Source organism: Haemaphysalis longicornis, unplaced genomic scaffold (assembly GCF_048455015.1).
Source record: "Haemaphysalis longicornis isolate Haplotype H1 unplaced genomic scaffold, Haemaphysalis longicornis Haplotype H1 scaffold_9, whole genome shotgun sequence".
In the NCBI taxonomy this organism is placed as follows: Eukaryota; Metazoa; Arthropoda; class Arachnida; order Ixodida; family Ixodidae; genus Haemaphysalis; species Haemaphysalis longicornis.
The window spans coordinates 94,283,148-94,295,601 of NW_027526460.1; the positions used below are offsets into that span (position 1 = coordinate 94,283,148).

Consider the following 12,454-nt stretch of genomic DNA (forward strand, 5'->3'; position numbering starts at 1 on the left):
ACATCGCACTGCAATGTAGTAACATTCTCTGGCTCCGTTCCCTTGCAACGATTTCTATCAACAGTTCCCGCACATCTCTTAATGCTTTCCCTGCTTTCTCTGCCCGATAACTTCAATTCTTCTTTGACTAAAAGTCGCCATTCGTCGAGAAAATTATTTCTCAGATGTTTTTTTTTTTTTTTTTTTAAGTAAGCGGTCGTCCTCGTTGTCAAAAGGAATACAAGGATCGCCGATCACTGTGCGGACAGACTCAGACCACCAAAACACCGCAGGGGTGTCCTCTTGTTTCTGTTGTTTATTTTCGGTGGGTATTTCGAACTGTGTGAGAACAGGGGTAGAGCGACGCGCATGCGCTAACTGGCCGGCAGTTAGCGAATTACCCGGACCGCGTGGGAATCGGAAAAGCCGACAAAAATAAAAACAGAGGAACGCGAGTTTGGGGTAGGGAAAATGAGTGTTGAGGAAGAAAAACACCACCCAGGTCGCAGCAAGCCTGCGCACGTTCCTGTCCTGATCGCTACTTGCAGACGCTATTGGTTCTTCGCGAAACACTGAGGACGTGCGCGCTGGGATTGGAACCAAGCCGCACTCTTTAGCGATTATTTTAGACGCAGGGAGTCGCGAGGGAATCGCGCAAGCTTTCCGCAAACGAGAGTGGTGTCGACCGTATGGGGAGAAGGGAATGGGGATCGGTGCGTTGTTGCTCGGGAGAAGAGGCGAGACTCCTGGAATGTGTATGGAAGAGGCCGACCGGCCGGGAGCCCCCGTTTCGGCCGCGCGATACAATAAATACGGTCTCGGGCAGACCGGTGAGCGAGATAGCGAGCGCGCACGCCCGACGACGCGTTCTGTGTGTGTGAATGGCCACCCGGGCCCATGACTTGAGTTCGCTTTGTACAGAGTCCGCGCCACAACGAGCGAGGCGCGGACACGGGGGGGGCACGCACGCGCGCACAGTCACTCTTTGTCTCTGTCGGGCGTCGGGTGGCACTTCTTGGAGAGGTCGTCGTCGGGTGACGCCGGCCCGCTGCTCGCCACCTTGGCGTCTGGCCGGTGGAAGGGGTAGTCGCCCTGCTTTCCCGGTGGCGGGGGCAGTGGCGGCGGCGGGTGGTGCTGCATCGCGGAGTACTCGTCTTCCGGGCTGCCCGGTCCCAGGTGGTGGGCCATGCCGGCGGGGTGCCGCTCTCCCATGCCCGGCGGCGAGAGCTCCATGGGGCCGTAGTCGTAGCCGTTGCGGTCCACCAGGTCCATGTCGAGGACCATGTTGGGCTGGCACGAGGTGGTCTTCCAGTGGGTCCTCAGGCCGGAGGCGCTGATGTACTTCTTCTTGCACGTCTGGCACGTGTAGGGCCGCTCGTTTGTGTGCAGCCGCTTGTGCAGCTTGAGGTGCACGAACTGCGTGAACTTGGCCGGGCACAGGTCGCACGCGTACGGCTTCTGGCCCGAGTGCAGCCGCAGGTGCGTCTTGAGGTTGCTGGTGCTGCTGAAGCGCTTCTTGCACACGTCGCACTGGTGCGGCTTCTCGCCCGTGTGCACGAGGTGGTGCTTCTGCAAGTGGGCGAGCTGCGTGAACGTCTTGCCGCACACGGCGCAGGTGAAGGGCCGCTCGCCCGAGTGCGTGCGCAGGTGCACCTTGAGGTTGGACAGCTGGCCGAACGTCTTGTAGCAGATGTTGCACTCGTAGTGCATCTTGCCGTCCTTCTTCTTCAGCGGGTACGGCAGGGAGCGGTAGCCGCGCGGGTTGGAGCCCGGCGAGTAGGGCCGGTTGGCGCCGGGGGAGTTGCCGCCGGACGGCGGCAGCTTGCTGCCCTCCGCGGACATGGGCAGCATGGCGTGGTGCGGGCTCGGGTGCCCGCCGTACTCGGCCATCTTCGGGTAGGGCGCCATCGCCGCCGACGGCGACGCGAGCGACGAGTGCACAGTCTCGGGCACGGAGTACGCGTACATGTTGAAGTGCGCCGGCGAGAACATGGGCGCGATGCCGTTCATGTAGAGGTAGTTGGCGGGCGCCGAGCCGGGCACTCCGTATCCGGGGCTCACGGCCGATGACACCGCGGGCTGCTGGTGCGCCTTGTCCGTCGAGTCGGGACTGTGCATCTCGGGGCTGCTGCCGCTCGGGTGGAAGCGGATGTTCTTCTTGTGCGGGAACATGAGCGACGGCGGCGGCGGCAGAGGCGGGGGGTGTCCCTCGCCCGAGGTGTCGGGCGCGGCGGGCGGCGAGGCCTCGCTGGACACGATGACCCTGACGGGCTCCTTGAGGGACTCTCGGCGCAGCGCGGGCGCATCGGGGGGACCCGTGGCGGCAGCGGCCCGCTCCTGGTAGCGCTGCAGAAGGAGGTTCTCGAGAATGCCAGGAGCCGGAGGACCCTTGGGGCTATGCGGCGAGATCCTCTGGCCCATGCCCTCGTACGTGGAGAAGGCCGAGCTCGCGCTGCGCTCCAGCACGTCCTCGGTGAACCGGGGCGCACTGGCGTACTTGGGACTCGCTGGCTCGTGCAGCGCGCCCAGCCTATTCTCGTCGTCGCGCCGTGGGGCGTCCGGGGAGCTCGAGCTGTTGGGCCTCGGGTTCTCGTCGCTCGTGGTGACCGCCGGCGGAGGCGTGCTGGCGCCGCCGCCGCTTCGGTAGTGGTACGCCTTGGGCATCTTGATCTTGACCTTCCGGAACTCATTCTGCGGCGACTTGTCGGGCTGCTGCTGCTGCTGGTCGGGAGAGGCAACGACGGCGAGCGACTTGTCGTCTCGTTTCTCCGAGGCCTTGTCGCCGCCGCTCGAAGAAGACGGCGGCTGCTTGCGCTTGGCCTTGACGCTGAAGTCGAGCACGTAGTTCTCGCTGTCGCTGTCACTGCTGTCCTCCGGGGGCGTGAGGCCGTCCTCGGGACCGCCATTGCTGTGGTAGCCCTCGTCGCTGCGAGTGCTGCCCTCGGGCGGCGTCAACTGGTGCGGCCGGGAGAAGTAGGCGTCGTCTTTGGCCGCAGGCTGCAGCTGCTCCCCTGTAAAGGGAGGACAAGCGGGCAGGAGACAGGGGCTTAATCGTAGGCCAACTGGACAGAAGATGCTAAACGCACGTGCAATCTTCAGGGGTTATCCACATATGCGCGGTGCCCAACTCCTTCCCCAGAGATCACAGGTGACACTACCTCACTTGATGGAGCTAGGAATCTCGGCGGATTTGGCGTCATCCCCTCAACTTAGAACGTGTTTTTACGTAACCAAAACAGTGGAGAGAAAATCTCTTTTCATAGTGAGCGGGGGGGATTTCGCATTCTATTTCCCCGCCTACTATGAGCTCCTCACATCCTACAGTCAGCCTATAACAGTGTGGCGTTGGCTGCAGATGTTTACATACTATCGCGAGTACTTACATGTTATTGGAGTAATTACATACAGTGAAATACAATTGAACAATTACGAAGAAACTGGGGGGTATCTCGCATATGGTTAATTGATGATATTGTTCCTCGCGACTGGTCAACTGTGTTTCTGGTGGGTAGCAAGTGAGCAGATGTTCTGAAGCACATCTTCTTTAACATCTGTTCATTAAATCACTCCTATCGATTGTCCCTCCCACGATCCTATGCAGGTCGTGTCACCGCCAACGACACTCTCGGCAATTGGAATGAAAAGAATGGAGGTTAGGAATCTACTAGCGTCTGGGCGCTGGTTGCGCGGAAAAAGACATTCTTGTATCCTATCCCATTCCGGCAAGTGCCTTCCTTATCTTGAAACAGCCCGTGCTCCAAAAGCTAGCAAGCGAGGGAGAGGTACTCACGTATCCTCTGCAGCATGAGCTCTCCGGTAACGGGGTAGCTGAGGCGTTCCGCGAACTCCCGGCAGTACCAGACCAGGAGCTCCTGGTTGGGGTAGATGGGCTTGATGGTGTAGAAGTAGATGTCCTGCTTCACCTGGCAGGCGACCAGGTTCTGGTTCTCGCTCGAGTAGGCCGGGTTCACGTAGCGCATCCAGTTGGCCTTGGCCACGTCGAAGCCGTCCACGTAGTGGAACGACTCGGGCCCGTCGTACACCCGCCAGAAGTACTTGCGGTTCGCGTTCGACGGCACCTCATCCTTGCCGTACACCTCGCCCATCAACGGGCCGAACCGTGTGCCACGCGGGATGTAGTCCGTGCTCCAGACGCCCAGCACCTGCACACAGGACAGGAGCCACGCCCACGTCACTTCACTCTCCTTGGGTGGCGCTGACAAGGAACTTCGGTTAACCTGCAGATGGCGAGTCTGCTCTAGTTTACGTCAGTCCACTGGTGGTGGAGGAGGAGGAGGAGGAGGAGGAATAAACGTTTATTAAAGAAGTTAGTTGTTTGGTTGACCGCCAGGGTGGGGGGGGGGGGGGGGTGACGAGATTTCGGCGCATGTCAGAAAGACCCCCGAGAGGCTTATATCAATCCGTAACCCACCACTATACGGCGCTCCTCGTGACCCCGGTGCTTCTAGTTCACAATTGGTATTTTTTTAATTTTAAATTCCCCGCTTTGGGCGCCGGAGCACGTTACGCCAACCGATCGTATTGGCTGACAAAATGGTTGTACGTTATCTCTTTCTAAGCGCAGTTTCGCCAGGTCTTCTCTCCGGTGGGGATGCGTGTTGATCTACAAAACAACGGAATAAATGTAGACGCGGAGGCTGTAATAAATTATAGATAACCGCTGAAAAAGCACAGCTAACGGTAAAACAAGCAAGAGAGCAGATATTGAGGCCGGTTATCGTTGTTTGCGAGGAGAAAGCGACGGCCGTTCAAACAAGGACTGCGTGCAGAAGAGAAACTGTGGTTTTGTTCGCGGATGAGCGTCGGATAGTAAAATTGTGACTTCCTGTGGGCTTTTTATAACGGCATAAAGCACCTGATGAGATAGTGCGGATTAATATTGTTTGGTAGGGAGTGTGAGCAGAAGGATTCTGGAAAGAGACTTACGGCGCCTGGTTTTAAAAGTGCGGGCTACTTGCACAGACAGGAGAATCAAGCGAGCAAAGCAACTTGACAGCCTCCATTTCTACACCGCCGTTTTACAGTGTACCGCAATGCTTCGTACTTAAGGCAACAAACCAGAGGAGAAAAAACATCCTAATGGTGTAAACAAAACCTTATGCTCAAATACAATGCCGTAGCCATAATTTCTTTTTTTTTCATGGAGGGGGTGGGAAACTTAACATAGGTAGCCACCGCGCAAACATAATTTCATTTTTCTCTTTTGTATCTAATCTTCTTAGCTTGTTCTTACGCATCCTATTGCCGATGCGGAGTGTTAACATCGTGAACGAAAAACGGGCCGTAATGCGGAGGACACAAGGGGGGGGGGGGGGGGGGTGTGCAGGGTGCACCGATAAGAAAATTTGGGTCCAATTGGGTCTGATCCAATTCATTCTGTGCCGCTAAGTGTAGAACAATTTAGTAAACGCCGGTGCAAGGAGTCTGTGCAGGTGTCTTTCACGTTGATTATAGAAAGAGAAAAGCGTAAAGGAATAAAAAAAATATCCGACAAAGCTATACTTGAACTCGCCAGAGGACGAAGTTGTGAAGGTAGTGAAGTTTATTTTTCTTGCGCTGATAAGAAAAGAATGTCTGAAATACCTAGGCGATCACTACATCACGAATTCAACTTCTGAATCCAGGGAAAAAAGAGAGGCTCTTTACTGAAAAAAAAAAAAAAAAATTTCAGGGGAAAAATAATTACCAGAAGGCCTATGGTCTTCCAGATATATGCGCTGATTAGCAAGGAAATCCCACGACCAACTATACTGGAAATCCTCAGTGTTATCGTGTTTTCGCCAACCCTGTTTTCCTCCTCCTCCTCCTCCTTCTCTTCATACCCGACATCACCACCATCACCACCACCCCCATTACCACCGTTACTTCGTGCCCACAAGATCCGTTGAACGAATAGGTATTACGATTTTATCATTCCACGTAGGGCGATGCCAGCGCGCTCGTCCACGCAAAGGGGACAGAACACGATGGGACTCAAACGGTCATGTCTTCTCGTGTTTCGCTTCATTTAACCTACAAATAACTTACATAATTTCTAGCCGTTAGTCCCTACCACGCTCAGGTGGCGCCAAAACTAATTACAACACAGGCTCAGTAATCCAAGAGAATTGCTCCACCCTGCGCGACCAGACTCATTTTACTGCGCGCTTTGAATACAAAAATGAAAGGAAACACGCTTACAAGTGCCTAACAGATGCCGAGCCGGAAAGCCACTTCGTCGGAAGGTTTGCGCTAATTACTTTTGAAAGAACCCGTACACCATCATCTCGCTTCATCCTCGAGTCTACCGCTTGCTCCGCGCAGCGAAGGTTCGGCTTCACGGCACGACACCCCTCCACATCCTCCCTTCCTTCACCCCGGGTCCTTCCACGGTGGTGGTGGTGACCTGACCGACATTCGGTCGGCGCGTGCCAATCAGTCGTTAGCGCCTGCTCCCTCCTCGTAACCGGACGGAGAGGGTGCAACAAGAAAACTGGGGTTCACGGTCGCCGCGCTTTGTTGACGTAACCTTGCATCTCTCTCCGGCGGCGGTGCCCTTGAAGGGCGATAAGGGTGTCAGTGACTCCCGCGTTCGTCGCTTCCCTTATCGTGGAAGTGTGTCACTCGAAACGCTATCGGCGCCTATTGCCGGCCGCCCTGTCCCGCTGGCTAACATTCTGTTCAGTGCCTTTTTGTTTCTTTTGGCTGTCTTCGCCTTCCAACACAACCTCCGGCTAGCATACTTGCAACCACACCCAGTGTTTGCTTTATCCGTTTCGCGCTTGTCATTTCCTCCCGTTTTGGACTTTGGAAACGATTGACGCGTATGCGACAATGCGCGTAGAAAGAACACTTGTACGCGGGATAATTGCTTCGTCACTTTCTTCCGTTATATCCGCCACTCATTGTGTCGCTTTGGGCTGTTATCGCGCTATTCATAGTTCACCATACTGTCTGGCGTGTTACGCCAGGTTCAGACTTGTCGCAACAGTCGTGACATGGACTTATGGCTCAACCAAACAAATTACGTAAACGCCGCTTCTTGCGTATGCACACGCTATACCTGTCAGTCGTCTTAACATGGTGTTACGCAAGCAATGCACGTTTTTCCTTGCTTTTTAAAATTTTTGTTCTCTTTAGTACAGCCCGATCTTGTTTGAAGCCTGGTCCTAAAAACGATGAGGAACGATTTGCTCCAAGGGAGCTCTCCTCATTCTCATGGAATAGAAAAAAAAATAGCCTGAATCTTTCTTTTCTGCTGATACTAATGAAGCGATTTTCTCGAGAACGTACCGGTAACATTTATCACTCCCTCTTTTTGGAGGTGCAGTACTGATCCGATAGGTGTTTCTAATGCCATCTGAACTTTCAATTAGCCTCGTTGTACGGCAAAAGTAAACGCATCCCTAGCTCGACACATTTATCGAAATGGGAAAACAAGACGGGAGAGGCGGAGCGCGAAATAAGCAGTACGAAACATAGAATGATAAAAATGCAAGATGCGCCAGGTTGAGTGGAAATTTACCGTCCCTCCCCAAAGAAAGCTGAGAGAACCGCGAAAGATTTCTGACGTCAAACGTGCGTCAAAACCTTCGCTGAAAGTGCGTCCAATCGATTGTCAAACCTTGAAAAGACCAATCGCCAACGAAGAACAAACCGATGCGACGATTTTTCGCTCACTAAGTAAACGCATCTACAGACGATCTAAATGTATACAGGTACGTGGTTCGTGAGATAAAGGTATGCTATTGTACTCCTTCTTCACGATCAACTCGTGTATTGTCTTATCTAGAAGCATTCTTTTTTTCGAGATTTTCAAGTAACCGTTTTGACACAATGAAATCCCGGTTTCACGCACGTAGCGTGTGTACAGAGATCTTATCAGAGCTTTTCAGTCGACCAACCGGTATATGGGGAAATGCATTAGCTTTTTGACAGGACGTCATCGGTACCATTAAGGAAGCTTCCACTTTGATAATAGTAGTTAGAGTTTGTGTGTAGCAAAGGGGTTTCATCACGAGTGCGTTTTTTATACGCACTGCGTCTGGTGCATACGGCCAAAAACTGTTTTCGAGAAGAGCGCGGTTAACGGACACCCAAGTCAGCAAAACCAATCACGGGTTCGTAAAGTCCGGCTGCCCTCACCTCAGCTGCGATTTCCGGACCACACTGGACTAACGACGAGATTTCTCGGCCTTTCAATAGACTCGCCGTAAAACCCACTTCGTGCCGCTAATCGTGCGTCACAATGCGCTTCCCAACTCCCCCCTTCTGATCGTTAATTTGCATATTTCGGTATACTCGGAAGCATGATGATGTTATTATATTCCCTCTAACTTTAAAACACGCCGCTGTAAGTACTTTTCAAAAACCTGTGCACATAGGGGTGCTCATTTGAGTCAGGCAGTTATTGGATATCTCCCTGTAAGGCGGCTACAACTGGTCCGTCCCATCAGCGCCGTTACATCAGAGAGATATAATTGCTAGCAGTTTGCGCAAGCCTCACAATAAAGAATCAAACTACGCTCCCGAAAAATAAACCTCGAAGTTACATATTTTTTACTTGTCCCGTCGCACTGCTCGAATCACGTCGTCCGCGGAAGCGGGCGCAAAGCGTGGCGGGAAAATACTCACGTCGCTGAGCGTCTGCGAGGGCTTGAGCAGCAGGTTTCGGGGCAGCGAGGCCTCGGCCCTGTTGGACAGGCCTTCCTCGCAGGGCTGGTCTCGGACCTGGTACACGGCCAACTGCTCGAAGTCGGGCTCGCGCAGGCTGCTGAGGTCCAGCGATCCATCTTCCATCATACGCAGCAACGCCTGCACACCATGGAAGGACACCTTGTTAGCACTGCTATACCCTCCACTCCACTTTTGTTCACTTGCAAGTGGGTCAAATCAAAAGCAGGATGGGTCAAGTTCGATGGACAACTGGGCCTTGACTACACTTATGCTTGCTGTATTTGTGGCCAGGCAGAAAATTTGTCATCATCATCATCATCATAATCAGCTTATCTACGCCCACTCCCAAAGGCCTCTCCCATTAATCTCCAATTACCCCGGTCCTGTGCTAACTGCGACCAATTTATCCCCGCAAACTTCTCGATCTCATCTGCCCATGTAAGCAGATGAGATGAGAAAACTTGTAGCAGGAATCAAACTCCGGTAAGGGAGAAAAACGTAAAGAGCAATACTTATAAAAAATGAGAAGCTGAAGCGCAAACCAATACCTGTACTAAAAAAGAACAAAGAAAAAAACAGCTAAGCTATTCGAATGGTGACTACTTTCGAGACCTTAAGCAGTTTGGCTGCAGTACAAGGGGCTTTTGAGGACCAAGTTGGCTGTTCACAAACAGGTAACCCAAAGTGACAGGATGTACCAAGTATAAAGAGTGCAAGTAAACAAAACAAATATGTTTTCCCTAGAGCGCAACTAACCGTTCGAGAGAAACTCCGCAGGACTACGAATCCATCGCACAGATCGGCTCGCACCATAACCGTCGACGTAGCGCCAGCTTTTTCTGCGATGGCGTCGGGCCGCGCTGTTCACTGTCCTTTTCTGCGTCTACGTGCAATGCGCGCTGTCATTTTTACAAAGCCTTTTTATCAGCCGTCACAGTAGCTCCCAAAACCCCCGCCCAAGAACTCGCACCGTTATAAAAGGGGTGGCAAAAAAATTCAAGAAAGAAATGAGGCCGCAGGGTCTACGTCCTGCGTCCTCAGCCTCAGATAAGTGGCAGTCTTACATGGGTTCACCCCCCCGACCATTTAATAACGGCCGATAAAAAGCGATGTGCAGAAGCTTTGCCAGTGATAGTGGTCACCGTCCTTCACACCGCGTGTTTCAAATGCACGCGCGGTTCAAACGCCTCAGGTTTTGTAGTGACACCGACCGCACCCGGAGATAACCTAGCCCCGTTATCACTTCAGGTTCAAGGCCGGCCTTACGCCACGGCTTTGCGCACCGACGGCGAAAGACCGCCTTTCTGGGCCAATGGGAAGCGGAGTTTGATTGATGGTGATCGAAATGTGGGCTGGGCCGAGCACCTCCCCTGTGACGTACGTATATAAGTAGCGGCGTGCAGACAGAGTGAATCATTCACTGGAATTCCCGCGGTACGAGTCTCGATGCACGTCGCCCCAATTAAACCCGTTCTACCCGGTGCGAATTTCCGTGCGCGATTCGCAGCTGCGGCGCAATTCGTGCGGCAAAACTACTTACGAAAATAGGTAGTTTTGCCGCACGAGCGGCGCCGCAGCTGCGAATTTCGCCGGGAAATTCGCTCCATGTAGAACCAGCTTTAGTGTGACCCCGCAGTGCGATTTAGTCGAACACGTCTCACTCCAGTTGGTTGGATCGATGAGCCAGGTACTTGTAGGCCTTGCACATGGGGGAATTTATTCAAACCGCTTGCTAAAATTCTCGTAATTGCTGCATTGTCACTATTCTAAATGTCCTCCCTTGCCTCTCTCTTCCTTCATATTTTTTTTCTGGTGCAGAGAGAGAGAGAGAGAGAGAGAGAGAGAGAGAGAGAGAGAGAGAGAGAGAGACTGTTGGGGACTGTCATATTCAAAGAGGAGGAGACAGTCTGATTCCAAGCCCATCAATAATAAGCGATTTACTGTTCTATTTAAAATTTTTCTTGCTAATGTTTGGTATAGTGCAACAAACGGGTGGGTAAGTTATTAAAATGGTGAAAATACGCTACTTGCGTCTTCTGAAAAAGCTACCCCTAGATTTTCCTTTCGGCTTTGCAACTTTTTTCCCAGTCACACTGGTTTCACGTGCCCTGTGACATCAGTTGAACAAAGTCCTTTCGTGTTTTTTTTTAATGAGACTGAGCAGAAAGGAGTGTACATCCCCCCCCTCCCCCCCCCCCCCCCCAGCCCCTGAAGATTGGGTAAAAAAATTGAATCGAGTATTTTTTAGCCCCGCATATAGGCCGAAACAATCCGAGAGACTACCGTGTTTTTTTATTTATTTGAAATTTACTGACGTTATTTTCGATTTCACCCCGTAATCTTCGATGCATGCAGCTGAAGGAGCATGGGGTTCTTGAGCTTGGAACTTGCCGTGCAACCCGAAGCGTTATTCATGCGTGGGTAAGCTAGCACAACTCGTTTCGTTTCGTTTCGAAATTCCGTTTATCGTACGTAACCTGCTGCCCTATTCTGAAAAACTGCGTGGCTTTCCGCCATTCCTGGCAATATCGCAATCAGAGCCCTTATCTATACAAAGTAGCTTGGGCGGTATTTTTGTCAACACAAATCAATAACGGCTCCCCGCGTTGACTCAACCAGTGTGTACATGTATTATATATGAGTTAATACATAGGACTACGTAGCACCCACAGTCCTGTGCTAACGCTTTGATAAGACTTGCCCCTCGTCAGCTCGCGACGGAGGCAAGCGTTCTTGTCATAACGTTGGCCCACCGTAGTGTCATAGTTCTCTAACATACATTATGTTTTTTACCTGGTTGCCCGGGGTACGCAGAGTGCAGACTTACGCTTACACGCAGTAAAACTGGGCGTGGAAACGTGGCAACCCTTTGCTCAAGCCGCACAAAAGAGCACGGAACCCTTATGCCCCTCCTCACAACGCAGAGGGCGCTGGAAAGGCCATGTTAAGCTCAACACCACCTAACTGAAATCACACACGCAAAACACGGCTAGCGTCTTCTTTTATCTCTCTTTTCGCCTTGATACCATATTCGAAATAGATTCCCGCAGGTGCGCATACAGTCCACATTAATGCGTACTTAATAATAATACACCCATAATACACCCAAGTTCACGCATGCCCCAACCCCAACACACTCCTCCTCTACTGACTTGCTAAAGCACACAGTATGTCAAACCGCGTCACGCAAAGGAACACAAGGTTCAGACATTTTGGTGAGCACAGATCGCATGAGAATCCTTTGGAGAAAAAACGTTATGGGGAATACACGGAAATTGAAAGCGAACCAAATCAGCGTATCCGAGCGCACTCACTCACACAGGGAGGAGGGCAGGTAGAGTCGCCGACGGGCACATTCGGAACGGTCATTGGGAAGTTCCCGCGGAACTCGGCCGTTGCAGCAGTGACGGTGAAGAGGTCATCATCGGTCCACAAGCGCGGGCCCTCCCCGCGCATTTTTTCCCGCAAAAAATATCCTTGCACTTCAAAAAAAAAAAAAAAAAAAAGCGCGCGGTTGGTCGAAAAAATTCGCAGCGCCCTTTTCGCTTTCGACGCGCAGTGCACTGCAGTGCTACGTGCAGTGAGAACAGTTGCAGTGGCGGCGCGGAGAAAGACGCAAAATAAAATGAAAAGGGAACTTGGGGGTGAGGAGTGAAAGGATGAGAATGGAAGAGATCGGGAGAGGAGGGCGAGCGGGCGAAGAGTAAGTGGGCTGCGGTTGACACAACTTTCACTGTCAACGGCGTACCATTATTGGCCGCTCGACGCCGCCGCAGCCCGCCCGCGTTATCGCAGCGCG

General features: G+C 52.4%; 1 protein-coding gene across 3 annotated transcripts; it reads right to left on the bottom strand.

Moving 5' to 3' along the window:
- Window positions 1-280: 280 nt before the first annotated feature.
- On the bottom strand, window positions 281-12,250 carry Blimp-1 (PR domain zinc finger protein 1). Of its 3 annotated transcripts, none has more exons than XM_077682400.1 (4): window positions 11,974-12,250; window positions 8,614-8,793; window positions 3,770-4,142; window positions 281-2,990 (listed from the first exon to the last, which is right to left on the bottom strand). In XM_077682400.1, the coding sequence occupies exons 1-4, from the start codon at window positions 12,109-12,111 to the stop codon at window positions 958-960; spliced, it is 2,724 nt and encodes a 907-aa protein (XP_077538526.1). In that variant the 5' UTR covers window positions 12,112-12,250; the 3' UTR covers window positions 281-957. The 3 variants fall into 3 exon arrangements, with proteins under 3 accessions (XP_077538526.1, XP_077538528.1, XP_077538527.1); XM_077682402.1 differs by having other exon boundaries at window positions 11,970-12,098; XM_077682401.1 differs by lacking the exon at window positions 11,974-12,250 and adding an exon at window positions 9,412-9,582.
- Between the last annotated feature and the right edge of the window lie 204 nt (window positions 12,251-12,454).